The following is a 16,866-nucleotide window of genomic DNA, read 5'->3' on the forward strand; positions in this document are numbered from 1 at the left end:
GTTATGCGCTCGAGTATGGACGGATTCCTGCGTCTTGCGTGTCGATCTCGAGATTTTGTGACGAATGCGGCGCTGACTAAGGCGGGACTGATTGATAAGATTAGGGCTTAATTCGGAGGGGCAACCGTTTGGCTCCTCTATCACCACGTGCACAATGAGACAGGATCTATATAATTGTGCTAGTTATTGGGAGGTGATAGCGTCAGCGAAATTGAATGTCTCGGTGCACTCTCAACACTCTCTCGCAGCGAAAACTAATGTAGGACGAGCACGACAGAGATACAAGTTTACATCACGTGATACGAAAGACTCTACGATGTTGACAAAGCAGGGCAGCGGTTAGTCAGCGCATCGGAGACATACCATGGCTGTCAACAAGCCCCTGCAGAAGCAGCCTTAGCGACGCTATTTACAATGCCTATTTCTCTGGTGCCTAATACACGCTGGTCAGACACCGTTGCAGAAGGCGAAATGCCCTTCAAAAGAATTCGTGCACAGGCAGCACAAAAGGCCCGTAAACGTCTCCGCGCTGCGGTAGATTCTCCCCCAGCGGAAAAGCAACATGATTTAGATGTTAACTCCGGCCAGTCGCGACATCCTACGATTACCTACAAATTCTTCGGGGCATATGAGCCCATTGCTACTACCGAAGGTGGATATAAAGAATGGAGAAGTAAGAATCAGAACGCAAGCCCAGTGCTGTGAGGCTGACCGACGTTTGCTAGGAAGGGAAAGTCCACACAGCACTCTCTGCTATGAATGTTATCAACCAGTCGACTTAGATCCCTGTGACACGTGCACGCGGGTGTATCATGAGTCATGTGAGCCCACTGGCAGCTACTGATCGATTGAACATGACATTCGGCGGTGGTATTGCGCTGTTTGTGTATGGCGCGGATGACATATAAATCCACCCATCATTACTCCTCTGGCTTCACCTGTGTTGACGCCAGGCGACATTGATCGTCCTTCTCGGACACCACAAAGTCGATCAATTAGGGCGACCGCCGAAGCTGTACAAACCGATGATCAACCCCGGGGCCAGAATGCCCAAGCCGCTACCCAGACACATCCAGGTCAGGGCAGGACACTAAAGCCCGGGTCGACCCACGACCATATACAAACATCTCATCGCGTGCCGGCTGCCGTCGAGAGGGCAAATAAACAGACCCAAAGGATGACGACGTCGAAGATATCATCGACGACTTCTACGCCACGAAAATCTCAATTTAACACGCTGCCGCAGGAGGTCGACTCTGCACTTTCGATTGTATATCGTGAACTTGAAGGCGTACCTCTGCTTCAACAGAAGATTTCCGACCTCGAGTCTGAATTAGACCGCGTATATCAGGAATCAAATATTCAACGCAACGAGCTAGCCTTATCTCGACGGGTCGTTGAAAGAGCGCGCATGGCCGAGGATGAACTACAGAGACTAATAGCTGAGGGAACTAAAAGGTGGGCGTGTACTAAGGAGATCACAATCTTAAAGGTGAAAAATCAAGAGTTGGAATCAGAAGTCACTGGCTTACGCAGCGAGTTAAAAAAAGTCCACCACAGCCTTGCAAGAGTAGAAACAAAAGCTGTCGACAATGCTCGGTGACTGAACCATTTGTAGAACATTTTCTGAATATTGTCCGTCCAAAAATAAAGTAGTAATATGGGTGGGCAAGTGTGGTTTAATTAAAAGCGGACATAGGGTCTGGGTTACGGGCAAAGTCAATTCTTTAACGCGCAATGTTATGGACCCTTTTATTAAACAGCTGGCTCATCACATCAAGGTTTTTTGTCCCCCTATTACGGGGTCAGCAGTGGAGAAGCAGCTATATAAGTAGAATAATCTTGCTCTGTACTGGTATAAGAGTAACAGTTGCCATTGCCTTAAACTATATAAACCTAGCAGCTGGACAACCTCCCTCTTACAAAGTAGATAAGAGGATGTGTATTGAGAACTGAAAGCATGCTTGATAAATATAAGACTTAGATTAACAGAGAGGAGATCATTGGATAATATTTAATCTAGACTCTGGCGAAGGAATAACAAGAGAAAATTATCTGGGTCGGTTACGCGGCTCATCTAGATTTCCTGGCGCCGATGATTCAATGCTAATGGTGTTCTTATCACATTAAATGATGCCTTGAATAACCTCCACGACCGATCATGAATCAGACAGCGGAACGAACCCTCGCGACGAAACACTCAACCCCATCTGACCCTCCCCGTAACAGAGGTAGTTCTCCAGCCCGACTGAATCTGTCTCGTTCAGCTCCAGGAGGAGGACATCGCAGACAGGTTGCTCGGTCTTGCGGAGAATATCAAAATATGGCAGCTTCGTGGCCAGAGATCATTCCCACCCGCCAATACCCGGACGGAAAATTGTAAATAAGCACATACAGAACACCGGAATCGACATATTACAAGTGTTACTTCCCTATTTTGCGGTTTGTATTCAACTATGAAGCATTCTAGGTGTAAAAATCACAGGAAATTCTTTCACTATTACTATCTATTATTATCTCCCACTGGAGGCGTTAGTCCCCCAGCATGTATTGAGCAACTGGGATGTTCCTTCAGCAGAATGCAACGACAGCTCTATCGGGCCAAGATATTAACTTTCTTCAAAGGAGAAACAAGATAAATATCCTAATATCTGACGCTCAGTGGCAGCATCCTTTCCACAACAAGGGCTATTGCAAGCAGCTTACAAGCTGATTGGCTTTCCAACATGGCCATGGCACTCCAGAAGGCCCTGGTTGTTGCTAAACACGGTAGGTTCTATTGACAAGTTAGCACGAGCCACTGAAAGATCACTACAAACAGTTGTAGAAGGGATACAGCCAAGATAAGCTTACCCAGTTGAATTTCGGCTTTCGGAGCAACACAGTGACAGTAAAGTGTCCATGCCCCGGAGTGGGTTCCAGTACCACGCTGTTCGCCCCCTAGCTTACATTTCACACACTTTCGGCTGAAATGTCCACTGTATATCGCTCATTAGTATATTGGAATGATTAAGCAAGAACAGCACGTACTCAGCCTCCGCGGATAATTCGCCCTTCAACAGGCTTGCACCGAAACAGTGATTCAGGTCCAACTCGCTATGGACCAGTTGTTGCGTGGCTGGATCGGAAAAGCACGAAGCCCTGAGAATATGTCCTTTCTTGAGTTCTGGGATATGGCAGCTTTGGAGGTTCTTCGAAGCACCATCGTTAGAGCTGCTCTGAGACGTAGCCTTGGTGGCCTCCGTTGACGTCTCATTGGTCCTATCTTCTGCTACTGCAATAGAACTGAGAGCAAGAAGAGCAACAGTGTAGAGTAGCTTCATTTTGCAGGACTTGTGAGTGGTTTGGGCCTGGGGTTATTTGGTTCGGTGGTGCAGAAAGAAGTCGATGATTCAGGATTTCGCGGTCCTTTTATGTCTATCATTACTAGTAAATCAATTTCTACATTTTCTTATGTCAATCCAGAAAAAGGAGACATATAGAGAGGTATAAGGCCATCGTCACAGCTTCAAAGAATCGCGGCACAGCGCCCTGTTGCCCCGTCTTTGTTAGCCGGGATAGGGTTATAGCCACATACCTGGTGGGTCTCACCACTACCAAGTTTCACTGTTCCTTATGTGTAGCGCTCAAAGGTTTTACTGACACTTCCTATTGGATATTATTACATAGGCAGGGCATTCAACTAAGTGCCCCACATTGAGCTATAAGTATAAATCAGGGATGGGTGTAAGTTCAGGCCCATTCAGTTGGGACATGAGGGTTCATTTCCATTCAACCCGACTCGTACAACTCAAGGCTCCCTTCACATTGCCCCGCCCCTACTACACATCTCCCAATCTACCGGGGCTACTCACAATGCCATCCGGGGTCCAGGCATCCAGCCTTACCGGGCTGCGTTCCTTGGCACGGTCTAGGTTTGACTGAGCCGAGGTAGAAGAAAACGCTATTACGTTTTCAGACGGTATAAACAAAGAAAGGTAGATCCTTATGCATCAAGTAAAACACTGATATAGATACTCAGGGGCTGTCACTGCCTAACAACGGTCAATCGTCCCATCCTTACGTCGGTCAGTCTATCTTCACCTCAATTTACACCTTGACAGCATCCCATTTTTTGCAATGCAACAGAGTTATGGGTTACATGACGGGAACAGGGACCGTTATCTCGGTCTTGTATATCCATGGCTTTGTTTTCTGCAGCAAGGGGTGCCAGTTTAACTCTCGACGCGGATGGAGCTCAGGCGTGACGCCTCGCTGAACCCAATCGGCGGACCATGTCACGGTCACTTCTTAGCAGGAAATTAAGAGTCCGGGAAATAAAAGAGGAGCAGAGTGAAAGTATTGAATATGCATGCTATCTACATCTTAAAACAGGTCAAGTGTTGTGTTGTCCCTGATTCAGCGTCATGTTTTTCAGCTCTAGTGATGCCAAGCCGTATTTTCCCCACAATCGATGGTGTAGTTGCAGACAGAGTAGTGCCTCTAGTACTCTACACGAGGGTCCTATCATGGTGCAGCTGAATCCGAGTCCCTCTCTAATTCGTCTAACTTCCAGGTATGGACAACGCGGGCCTCGACGGATCCTGGTAGATGCAAATAACCCCCAATGGTAACAGCTCAAGATGAATTTTCTAGCGTTCCATAAACACACGTATCTTCATCACAGCTAGCCACCTCGTGTGTATTTCAAGCTGACTCCACTTGCTATGCGATAGGCTGCGGTACTGTATCCACACTCGGAAATTCTGGGAATCAAGTCTGCGAATCATTACCATACTTATCCTCCCTCCGCGATCTACTTGCTGATCATCGATCGATGCTGTCTAGCCAAACCCATCTTAGTTTCCAGAGATTTCGGTGAGAGGGGCAAGCTAGGATAGCGACTAGAAAAAAAAAATATATGTCCCTCCTCAATGTCGCCACATTCTGCTCCTGTATTCATCATATAAGGGACATACTCCCTGGTGCTACAATCTGAATCTTTACTGACCTGAACTGGGCCATCACATTACGGCAGGGCAGTGCAGTGAGCTTCAAGATACGCTATGGGTGCGAACTATCCCGGCACTCCGAATTTAACGGAGACCTCTCAGTATGCCTTTCCGCTCAAACCAAAGGACTATGCGCCAGGCGCTGTCCCAACCCTCGAAGAATGGCAGAAACTCTGGACAGCGTGGGATCTAGTAACCTTAAAAATGTTCCCAAAAGAGGCCTTGCATGAGCAACCTATTGCATTGCGAAATCCCCTTATTTTCTACCTAGGCCACATACCCACTTTGTTAGTACTCGCCTTCTTATCTCTTCACTGAAACTGCTGGGAGAAGAGTTCTGAGAATCTCAGTGAGGACATTCATTTAGCACGGGCGACCAAAACTCCTCCGACCGAACCAAAGTATTATCAACAAATCTTTGAAAGGGGAATAGACCCCGACGTAGATGACCCTTCACAATGTCACGATCACAGTGAGGTTCCTAATACGTGGCCGGAATTGAGCGACATTTTGGTCTTCCGGGAAAAGGTCTGCGCCAGAATTACGGCTCTTTACCAGACACAGAAACCTTGGCAAGATAGAACCATTGGTCGAGCGCTCTGGATTGGTTTCGAACACGAAGGTATGAATGGAAAACAGAATCAGTTTTATCCAACTAACGCTCCGCAGGGCTCCATTTGGAGACCTTTTTGTGGATGACTCTAATGAGCCCGAATATCCTACCGCCTCCTGATATTCCAAGACCGGATTTCATCCACATGGCTGAGCAGGCTGTACGAGTTCGTGTAGAAAACCAATGGTTTAGCATTAAGCCCCGAACATTTACGATTGGTATCGAAGATACAGATGACGATAGCGCCCTCAGTCCAGCAGATTTCTTTGCATGGGATAATGAGCGCAACACTTATGAGGTATCTGTTCAAGGGTTCGAGGCACAAGCACGGCCTGCGTCTATCCTAGACTATGCTATATACCTTGTTAAAACTTCCCAGAAGGATTGCCTACTTGTGACGTGGTCGACCGTGTCTGGGCTTCCTGACAGAAGCATTGCAAGCAGCCCTCAGAGCGACCCAGTAATTGAAGAATTTATCGACGGGCTCGCGCTGAAAACTGTTTACGGACTTCTACCAGTTCGACTTGCGCTCGATTGGCCGATCTATACATCATATAATGAAGCAGAGGGATATGCGGAATGGGCAGGCGCACGTCTCCCTACCCTACACGAAGCACGCAGTATTCACCGACAAGTTGAAGAAGAAAACGCCGAGAAGACCCAAGAGTAGGCCTTGACACCTTCTATATGCCACATACACCGTTAACATAGAAGCCAAAATAGCGAACCAGCATCCAAATCAATCCGAGATGATATCTACACTGACCTAACGGGATGTAATGTTGGCTTCCAAAACTTCCACCCAACCCCCGTCACCCAGAATGGCAACAGGCTCTCAGGACAGGGCGACCTGGGCGGCGCTTACGAGTGGACAAGCTCACTCTTCGAGCCACAGCCGAATTTCAAACCAATGGATATCTATCAGGGCTATAGTGGTCAGTCCTTCTTACCTCGCTTGTAAAATCTGCTAGTTTTTGACACTATCATAGCCGATTTCATGGACGGCAAGCACATTGTTGTTGTCGGTAGCTCATGGGCGTTTCATCCGCGCATTGCTGGGAAGAAGACTTTGTATGTGCACCTGCCTTCGGATATATCTGCGCTTTCCACTTACATTCAAGCAGTCTCAATTGGTGGCAGAAAGGTTACCCATATCCTTGGATCGGCATCCGTTTAGTTCGCGATAGGAATTGAATCTTCTACCGTATAGCCAAGAACAAACCATAGGCTGTTAATTCTCTGGGCGGTTGGACAGGCATTGTTTATACATATTGAGTGTGGATACGGCTTGGGGTCGCTGTATCTTCAGAACAAACTGGAAGACTAACAAAGGTCAGCCAGCGGTAATCCTAACGGGACAGGGACATGGTCACGAAGGTGGCTGAGGGAATATAAATTTTTAAGACCATTGTCTGCCAATTTACTAATTTCATTTTCTCGGGATCGTGGAGAAGGAGAAGGTTTATGGTATCACGTCGTGGGTACGTGGATACATATCGACCTAAGTCAACCTAAGTGCCAGCTACGTCTGAGATTGTACATTGCCAAGGATAGCATGCAGAGGCTGTTATATTACAATACCTACTTATTAGCTTATAAACATTAAGTTCATCTTATACGGATATTTTGACATTCAGTGGCAACTGTACAAACAGCCATTTACAATAAAGCATTGGCATTGGGATTAGCATTACCCTGCTAATATAATTCTTGTGGATTCATGGCCAGCAGCTGTGAGAATAGAACACGCCAATTGTATCACAAACAATGTTTACTCTGTAAAGCGAGGATCTGTGAATTATGGAGATCCATTCTTGGCGGTGGGTTGCAGACGGAGGTAATGGAATAATACGGTCCGTGCCGTTTCTCTACAGACCTCGGCATCTCCATTATCTCGTTTATTCAACAGGCCCACAAGATGACAAGGGATCTGGTCAGGAAACCTGGTCGCAACAGGGAGTCGGATATAGTATGGCAAAATTAGTAATGGTACGATTGTCTCTTGCCCTTCCAGATGGTTATTTTAGCAGCATAACCTAAACTTACTCATTTATGTAACAAATTGTCATGGTGGGAAGTCCGTGATGTTCAATACCTGCAGACAACGTTTTGCCAGTACATGCCTCACTCTCCAGCTGAATCTTTGCCCGAACTGTCACCCGGATTTGCATTATACGGCTTCCCTGGTGGCTCGACATCTCACTGGCACAGCTTGGTTTTAGGTCGTCACTGCCCCCTCATCAGACACTATCACTGGTTTTACGAAAATGTTCGTTATAGTAGTTCTGCGAATAGAAGCAATCATGCGGAGTAGCAGTTCACCAATTCAAGGACGCGAATGTCAATAGCTCCAAAATTCTACGGAATTCCATTCGCACCGACCCACAGCGCACTACGTTTGCATGATCTTCGAAGTATCGCTATAGAACTGAGCCGGTGTAAAACGTGCGAGGCCACGGTACGATCGCGCAATACGACTAGATATACTGGCACTGTACATTTGGTGACACGAGGGACCATTTTAGGGCGCTAGGCACGATACACGGCTCCATACCGTATATATTTCTGGGCCGCGGTGATCTATCAACTTGCGTTGATTCAGCATGGTTACAGTACAACTCCGCAACTCAACATACCTTGTGGCAGAACTTTCTTGTGCCTAAGGTTAAGAGCAAAGTAGATTCAGATGGACAGCATGAAGTAGTCAGTAGTTGCGATGCTACTGCCTTGTTTCTCGCAGACTACTTGCTATATTAGGGTTATGAAGCTAGACGTGTAATATTAAGGTCCTTGCGAGGTTAACGACTTCTTAAGTACCCGCCCATGGGTCCTCATTTTTAGCTTTTTGAATTCCAGAAATAAAATCGCGTTTTCTAGTACGTGTATAATTTGAGAGCTTGTTCTTTCGGCCATCTTAGCATAGTTTTCAGTTTGGGGTGGAACTTAGACCGCTCGTCGGCAGCCTCCCATAATCGTGCAGGCCAGCCACGTATGAACCAGAACTGATCTTCCATAGACTTTAGAAGCAGGGCAAAATAAGACAGTAGTAACATAGCGTAAGGGTTGGCAGCCTGGATGTCTGAGATGATGTTTTCGTGAATGACATATGGGAAAAACATAACCATGCCGATCTCAACACGAGTACCCGCGTGCACAATTAAAGTCGCCGCTTTCCTGAGGAGTATAACGGCATCCTCATAATCCTGCCTGCTGGATTCGGGAAGATGCGTACTGAAAAAGCCGGACAGACGCCGAAGAGCATCGAAGACGTCTTGAGGAAGTCGACTGTGATTCGGTGACGGATCCTGTCTTTTACAACAATAAAGATCAGTATCGCCACATGTTCCTTCTAGTGAACACAATAAGCATACTCGTAAAGGCTTGCGTCTTGTTCATCAAGAATCCAGACGCCGTGAGACCAGGGTGCTAGCTCTGTTCCCGCGAGCTGAGAATCACGTATCGGTAGCGTAGCGCGAAGGCCCCGTATCATAACAAAGAGCTTCAAAATATCGGGAACAGTGTCAGTGCCCCGCTCATCCACCTGTCCTAGTAAGGAGCACACATAGATAACAATGATGGACGAGAAGCAGAAGAAGGGTTTCCAATTATTGTCGTTAACATTAGGCAAAGCCGCGCGGAAGCCTTTCAGTCCAATTGCCTGGTGATAAGCTGCCATGTCAAGGTATTTGTCTCTAACTCCAGGAAGGAGGTGGGCCTTATGCTGAGCGGCGACAGCGAGGATGCCGTGGAGAACGAAAGGTGATTGATACCCCATCTCTGGCACGATCGTGCGCCAGACATTCTGCATATCGGGGCGAATGGCCAAGGTTTCGGCAGTGACAGTAGAATAATGGTGCATTAGTTCCACTCCACCGTACCAGATAGCAGGTAGCGCCGGCGGGGTTAGCGGAAACTCGATGTTTATTAAGGCAGGGAATGAAGGCCATGCCGATCTGGAGGGGTCTTCGCTGTCTGAGGTGCGGGAAGGCCGGACTGGTTCGATGTCGGCAGTAGAAGCGCGGGATATAGCCAAGCTGCAGCGTTGCTTACGACGCTGGCAGTTTAAGCATGACGGGTATAGCTCGTCGCACTATATATGCATCGTGCATCAGAAGAGTCTATTATATACGTAAAGATCATACGGGATATACCTTGATTCTTCTCCGTTTGCACTCTGTACATCCTGTGCGAGACTTTCGGTGAGAGCGTCGTGTCTGCATGGGAATATCTGTTCCACCTTCTGTAGGAACGTGTATCTGTCGTGAATGAGTGTTGGTTGGTTGGCTGCGCGATAACTAACTGTTAGGAGGAGACTGAATTGAGGAGTGGGAAAATACGAGGGCTTAAGAGCGAATACGTGGGAGCCTAATATAGATACGCTCACTGGGACCCACTTAACGAGAGCAGCTACGACCGCACGAGTAATCCGGAGGCTCCGAAGTATAAGACAGTTATCGCTAGATACAGTGACAACACAAAAGTGCAGACACCCTCTCTGGACCCACCTACCAGACTGCCTACATTTAAGGCCCAGCGCCTCTCATTAGAGTGATATCTGTTGGAATCGGAAAGTCCCACCGCGTTCTTATTCGGGGACTGATTCCTAATATAGCTGACTACGGCCCCGAACCTGAATGGGAATGGATAATCTTAATATGTGAGCGGAAGTTTTGTAACCAGGCATAGAGTTAAGGTAGTGTGGGGCCCAGGGTGGCTCGGCTTTTTGCGTATCCTTCTGCGTATTCGCACTGAAGACCTCGTATCTCCCAATATACTCCCCCTACGACATCTCGAATCTAGATGTATTAGACCTTTGTTAGGTGAATCCAACTAATTGCCATATATTCCTAAGATATCTAGATTCTGGAATAGATATAAAATGGAGCTCCTCGTCACAGGTTGCACCGTCATTACAACATACTCAGCCACGCCTTGATTTCAACTTCTGCTCTGTACTCAGTCTTATTCAACCTATACCTTATCTATTCACTGCTTAATTGGATCAGGCTGGCCAAATTCCAAAATGAGCTGCGATCCCAATTATGTTGATGCTAGTTGGTCTTTCTACCGGTATAAGCCTTCTATTGCAGCTCCAGTATTCTTTGTCATCTTGTTCACTTCCACGACCGCTCTCCATCTCCTCCAGATGACCAAGACAAAAACTTGGTATCTAATTCCTTTCAGCATTGGCGGGTTCTGTAAGTGTAACACGGTTGGAAGTTGGGACCTCCTCACAACCCAAACCGAGCCTGAGCCGCTAACTGAATACAAACCTTGCAGGTGAAATTGTTGGATATATCGGTCGAGCTATTAACGCGAACGAGAATGCCGGATGTTGGACGCTCGGTCCATACGTTATACAAACCTTGCTCCTCCTTATCGCGCCAGCCTTCATGGCAGCCTCGATCTACATGATTTTAGGCCGTATCATCCTCTTGACGGACGGAGAGATTCACGCAATGTTAAAGCGACGTTGGCTCACAAAGACTTTCGTATTTGGTGATGTGTTGTCTCTGTTCCTTCAAGCTGCTGGTATACTTCTTGCAACTTTGACCTGAGAATCGTGTCCGCTGACTTAATTCTAGGCGGCAGTCTTTTGGGCGGTGCCGACGAACACAACAGCCTGATGAAGACTGGCGAACATGTCATCATCGCTGGTCTGTTTGTACAGCTATTCTTCTTTGGCATGTTTATAGTCGTCGCTGGCCTCTTCCACCGCCGCATGTTACTCGCGCCTACTGCTACCAGCCACAACCCCCTGATCCGATGGCAGAAGTATCTTGTTACTCTCTACATCGTTAGCGTGTTGATCTGGGTTCGGAGTGTTTTCAGGGTCATCGAATACCTCCAGGGAAATGCTGGTTCTATCATGAGGCACGAAGCCTACGTCTTCATCTTTGACGCCACATTAATGTTTTTGGTTATGGCGTGGATGAACTGGTTTCACCCCAGCGAGATTGGTCTTTTGCTGCGACACGAGGAACCCATCTCCAACGGGTTTGAGCTCCTTCCTTTTGCTCGTTTATATCACAAATCCGCCAAGAAACGGAGCCCTACTGCTTAGAGGGGCAGCGAGCAACAGAAGAACAACGACAATGCACAATTGTTCTTCTGATCCATAATGCTCTAATTAAGTCAGGGTCGACATGAATTCTTTGGTTATCTATTGGTCAGTATAACCTCATATCATGTATTACAACAGCCCCCCTTCTACAACTACCACATCCTGTATTGTTTGATGGCTATAAACAAGAAAAAGTAAAATAAACTACTAGGACGCGTTTCTCGCGTTCCAAGTGAATAGACATCTGATATTCACTAGCAATTCAGTATTCTCGGCATATTCGATCTCTCTCTCTCTCTCTCTCTCTCTCTCTACCTGTATAATCAATACCTCACTACGTTCAGGAAAGCCTCGAATCTGAAGATGGAGCAGTTTCTATATCTTAATGAATATCTGATTCTTATCTGCAAGCAATGCGCGTATGCAATTCCACCCACTTTTCTTACTAGCCACCTCAAGCGCCATCTCCATGGATTTCGTGGATTCGAGAATCGAGCCGCCCTATCTGCCCTAGAGAAACACCTCCTAGGCCTTTCTCTAGTTAATCTGCTGGAGGAAAACGTTGTCTTCCTGATCCTAATAGGCCTCCATTGCCGGAAGTTCCGCTGCACAACGGCTTCAAATGTGGGGATTGCTTATATATTACTACATCACTTGCCTGGATCAAGAAAATAATCCAAACCCATCAACTGATTAAGAAGGCCCAGGGGTGCCCCGTAAATTTGCTAGTGCCAGTACAAGTCAGACACAGCCTCTTTGGGATAATATTTATTGCCAGCGCCTCTTCGTCTTGGGCCCCCAAAGCCAGTATTTCCAAGTAACGCCGTCTTTCCGCCCGATAGCAAGCTCCCACACCGATCTGATTCGTAATCAGGTCTACGAGCAGATCCGACAATTAGCGTAGCAAGAGGAACAGCAAAATCAGACTATCACAGCAGGGAGCCACAGCACTGCTGTCCACCCCTGGCTCGAAAGGACTCGATGGCAGGACTAACCCAGGGTTATACCTTTACCGAATTAGCTGCTCTCGCATATATGCCGGATCTAGAGCAAGAACCTCTGTTGCGGCTCTGGATTGAGAGCCTTGATGCTATTCTTGGTCAGGCTGTATGGAGGAGCTGACTCTCCGGGCCCTTGATATGCTGAGAAATGGACGACCACTTTTGCCTGGTGGTTGCCATTCAGACGGCGCCGTGCAAACAGACCAAAGTATTGGTAAAGTTGTCGCCAGTACTTATCGTACGACTAAAGAAGCTTTTGTCGTGTGATCCTGTATATCCAATCAAAGAAATTTATATAAATCATTTAGTTCTCGAAGAGTAAATACTCCACGTAGTCCTTTTCTAAATAGATAGAAATCTATCAACGATATATTAAGAATATATAATCCCTACAATAGTTTTAAAAAAGCGCGTACGTATCTTCACCAGTATCTTTTAACCACTACAAGACCTTTTAATGTCTTGGGTTTAAAGTTCGGGGGTAGCCATCCAACGCTGTGGAAATACTTAAGCCTGACTTGAGTTTCTTCACAGAGGATTGGATTGGTCTAGTATTGATACTCATTAGAATCAGCGGGAGGAAGAGAAGATGGCGATATTAAGATAATCTAATTTAAATATGAAAGAAAGATGATTGTTTTCTATAGTGATCCGAGCAGCGATCGACTTGCTGATTAATGTAGAAGGCATCATGGTAGGAAAAAGGCGCGAGAGTGCCAGGGGATAAAAGGGAGAGCGAGAATGGGCGGTATTTTATACAGTATATAGACAATCCAGTAAAATTCGAGTAAGCTAAATCTAGCTACTAAGAAGACCATTGTTAATGTCGCTTCTAGTCATGAATTGAAACTGAGCAAAGACTCGCTGAGGATTATCACCTCAAAACAGTGACTAAACAATACTTGGCAGATATAGAATAGTAGTGTATAACACGTGTTTAAGTGCTAAAGCGACGGCTGGCTAAGGAAAAATACAGGTAGAAATGCGGCCGTTTATGGCCTTAGTAGCGATCATTTTCGGCATCGATTTCACAGATCCTCATATTCTAGTTGTAATGTATAACTTCCTGGCAAGGAAGGGCAATTAGGCAAGTCGTCACGTGTATGCAGCTTACCCCATACCCTAAACCTGGGGGTGCGGGTAAATACGTTTCCGCTTCGGAAATAAGCTTACCCACTAGGTTACTCACCGATCATCATAGTTTGTTGTTCATTGGAATAATCACCTCTCTTCTTTATTCTTCCCATGTTCTTACAAGAGAGACTGTGTGGATCTGGATTTAGTTCATTCACCAATCACATTTGTGGTTGGCTTACAAGTTGCTCCGTATAGGGCTTTGATACGGGTAGTTGAATACCAGGTAGTGTATACTCACCATGTACAGTGACTTGCTGGTGCTGCAGGAATTTGGATAATTACTTACATAGACTACTGTTGGGATTGCGCTGCGTGCTAGAAATAGTGGTATATTATTGATAAAAGCATAACAGGATGTAGTCATGATGGGCTTTCGAGGACACAGACTATATATTTTCGATGCATACTCCGGTCAAGGTTGACATATGTCAACAATAGCGACCAAAGGAAACAAATTTGGTCAATTGTAGCTTTGCACTAACCCATCCCATGTATGACTAGATACGATATTCAAGATAATACTAAATTGTCGCAGGGTTTCTCAAACCAGGTGCAGCCAAGTAAGGGGATACAGTCAGTGGACTAAGCCTTCATGTGGTCACTCGACGTTTGATTAGACTTAATTCGGCTACAGTGCTATGAAACCACTAGCGCTTCTGGAAGCGAGATATGCGAATGCCGGTACAGGAGCAGAAGGGCAATTATGAGCTCACATCTAAATTCACGTGGGGATCGAGAATATTGGATAGATGGTGATTCTTGTTATAGGTGGGAATGCTGATCTAGCAAACACAGCGTATATACTCGTCTACTTCTTACTCAGTGGATTGAAATTTGGTCTCACAAGCGGAATGACGGAGATGAGCAGAAAAGGGCCTATGATCTCGCGTATACAATCAATAGCTCAAGAATAGAAAGAGCCCAAGACCTGCTGTTTGGGTTCCCGAGATTGTTTGTCATGGCACCTTATAGGTAGTAGTACAATGCGCGAAAGAGGATCATCGCAATGGCGTTAGTCCAAGTCCTGGAGTATAGTTAGTCTTTTCTTTCGTAGTTATAATGACGGATCTCAGTGTTACACTATGTTGTAAAGGAAATGTGGGTTTGACCGTGCTCTTAGCAGGTGTTCCATCGGCATAGACTCCTATAGTATACTTAGGTAGAGTTAATCGCGGCGATCACTCTGGGGGATGGTGGGGTCGTCAGCCTGAGGCAGCGATTCACTGCCGCCCGCGACTGCCGTCCCCCGCGTTCGGGTGATCTCAAACTCCGTCCTTTCTCCGGAACAGAGATCTGTAAGTAGACATCATGACGGCCAGACTTCCTCTCTTTCTTCATTTCAATCGATGTTCTCGTCGACTTGTCGATTTGCACCGCTTACTCGCACCGTCTCTCGTGCGTTTTCCCAATCAACCGCCGCCAATATGAAGCACCATCTCATGGTCGGTACCTGGACTCCTCCAGGCCGCATCTATACTGTCGCATTTGATGATGAGGCTCTTACCCTGGACTTGGTCAAGAAGACCGATATTCCAGAGGCTGAACCCATCTCTTGGATGACCTTCTCCGTAAGTTTATCGATCTCGACAAGTTTCAATTGCCATTGTCTTACACAATTGCTATAGCACGACAAAAAGACGATTTACGGCGCGGCCATGAAAAAGTGGAACAGTTTCGCCGTCAACAGCCCCACCGATATTGTTCACCAAGTCTCCCACCCAGTCGCTGGCCACCGTATGTCTCACTGCTTTCTGCAAAGCCCTCTGCTATTGGAAGCGGTATCCTGACTGTTTACAGCCCTTGCCGCCAACGACGACACCAACACCCGCGCCATCTTCGTTCTTGCCGCCCGTCAAGCCCCCTACGCTGTTTATGGAAACCCTTTCTACAAATATGCTGGATACGGCAATGTCTTCTCGGTTGAGTCTGATGGCCGTCTCGCCAAGAACATCCAGAACTACGAGTACGAACCGAATACCGGTATCCACGGCATGGTTTTTGACCCAACCGAGACCTACCTCTACTCTGCCGACCTGCAGGCGAACAAGATCTGGACCCACCGCAAGGATGCAACAACAGGCGAACTGACCTTGGTCGATTGCATTGATGCCCCCTCGCCCGATGATCACCCCCGCTGGGTTGAGATGCACCCAAGCGGAAAGTACTTGTACGTCCTGATGGAGGCGGGTAACCGACTGGGAGTATATGTTATCGATGAAAAGCGCCATGTACCTGTATTCACGCATATCACCTACCCATTGCTTCCTCCAGGTAAGTGCACGTGGCCCCGCTGATTGAACAGGTGAATCTAATTAAAGCAGGCCTTCCGCCTCGCAACAAGTACCGCGGTGACGTCACTTTCACCACCCGCAGCGGCGAATATCTCTTTGCGACGACGCGCAGCAACCACTTCGATGTCACAGGCTACATCACGGCCTTCAAGCTAGGCCCGAATGGTAACATCGAACGGCAGCTATTCATCCACCCCACCTCGACCAGCGGTGGGCACTCGAATGCAGTCAGCCCTTGTGATTTCAGCGACGAATGGCTGGCGCTGTGCGATGACCAGCTAGGATTCGTGGAGATCTATCGATTCCGCGATGAGAACTTGGCTCGTGTCGCACGGGTAGATATTCCTGAAAAGGGATTCGGCATGAACGCTATTTGGTATGATTAACGGTTAAACGCAAAGCTTATAAAATAATGCAATGATACAATAGAATGTTCATAAAACATTTCGACTACGTCTTCAACTAAACGCGTGGGGAAGCGTGTTTCACCAGGAATATCCCGGATTATATGACATATCCAAATATGGAAGGAGCCGTTGAAGACCATCCAGTTTATAGATACGGGAGACGAAAGCCTGACGCTTAATTCAGAATTAGACCATGAATAGCCTTGCACATACCTTCAAGACTGGCCTATCAGCCAAGGATATAGAATGAGGACCATGGTTCAAAATGTCAAACGATTCAATAAACTCACTGACGGAGTCTTGTCTGATCTATTACTCTTTACAGCACCGCCTTGAATCTATATCCACGAGAACACTTTTTA

At 46.8% G+C, this 16,866-nt stretch overlaps 6 protein-coding genes across 6 annotated transcripts; 4 read left to right on the forward strand and 2 right to left on the reverse strand.

Annotated features, from left to right (window-relative positions):
- Window positions 1-414: 414 nt before the first annotated feature.
- On the forward strand, window positions 415-844 carry AO090023000413 (PHD finger protein; the record flags this gene model as incomplete). The annotated part of the gene is made up of 2 exons (XM_023235582.1): window positions 415-673; window positions 726-844. The coding sequence occupies 2 exons, from the start codon at window positions 415-417 to the stop codon at window positions 842-844; spliced, it is 378 nt and encodes a 125-aa protein (XP_023090590.1).
- Window positions 845-2,571: 1,727 nt separating this feature from the next.
- Window positions 2,572-3,877, reverse strand: AO090023000414 (uncharacterized protein; the record flags this gene model as incomplete). Its single annotated transcript, XM_023235583.1, has 5 exons — window positions 2,572-2,593; window positions 2,707-2,760; window positions 2,854-2,940; window positions 3,031-3,285; window positions 3,855-3,877. The coding sequence occupies 5 exons, from the start codon at window positions 3,875-3,877 to the stop codon at window positions 2,572-2,574; spliced, it is 441 nt and encodes a 146-aa protein (XP_023090591.1).
- Window positions 3,878-5,045: 1,168 nt separating this feature from the next.
- On the forward strand, window positions 5,046-6,798 carry AO090023000415 (uncharacterized protein; the record flags this gene model as incomplete). Its single annotated transcript, XM_023235584.1, has 6 exons — window positions 5,046-5,282; window positions 5,322-5,613; window positions 5,661-6,270; window positions 6,316-6,539; window positions 6,576-6,675; window positions 6,729-6,798. The coding sequence occupies 6 exons, from the start codon at window positions 5,046-5,048 to the stop codon at window positions 6,796-6,798; spliced, it is 1,533 nt and encodes a 510-aa protein (XP_023090592.1).
- A 1,679-nt stretch (window positions 6,799-8,477) lies between these two features.
- AO090023000416 (Zn(II)2Cys6 transcription factor) lies at window positions 8,478-9,824 on the reverse strand (the record flags this gene model as incomplete). The annotated part of the gene is made up of 3 exons (XM_023235585.1): window positions 8,478-8,913; window positions 8,976-9,694; window positions 9,747-9,824. 3 exons carry the CDS (start codon window positions 9,822-9,824, stop codon window positions 8,478-8,480), a joined length of 1,233 nt encoding a protein of 410 aa, XP_023090593.1.
- Window positions 9,825-10,627: 803 nt separating this feature from the next.
- Window positions 10,628-12,343, forward strand: AO090023000417 (RTA1 domain-containing protein; the record flags this gene model as incomplete). The annotated part of the gene is made up of 4 exons (XM_023235586.1): window positions 10,628-10,802; window positions 10,885-11,136; window positions 11,190-11,601; window positions 12,118-12,343. The coding sequence occupies 4 exons, from the start codon at window positions 10,628-10,630 to the stop codon at window positions 12,341-12,343; spliced, it is 1,065 nt and encodes a 354-aa protein (XP_023090594.1).
- A 2,887-nt stretch (window positions 12,344-15,230) lies between these two features.
- Window positions 15,231-16,483, forward strand: AO090023000419 (lactonase family protein; the record flags this gene model as incomplete). The annotated part of the gene is made up of 4 exons (XM_001820917.1): window positions 15,231-15,374; window positions 15,432-15,540; window positions 15,604-16,077; window positions 16,128-16,483. The coding sequence occupies 4 exons, from the start codon at window positions 15,231-15,233 to the stop codon at window positions 16,481-16,483; spliced, it is 1,083 nt and encodes a 360-aa protein (XP_001820969.1).
- Between the last annotated feature and the right edge of the window lie 383 nt (window positions 16,484-16,866).

This window comes from Aspergillus oryzae, chromosome 3 (assembly GCF_000184455.2).
Source record: "Aspergillus oryzae RIB40 DNA, chromosome 3".
Lineage (NCBI taxonomy): Eukaryota > Fungi > Ascomycota > Eurotiomycetes > Eurotiales > Aspergillaceae > Aspergillus > Aspergillus oryzae.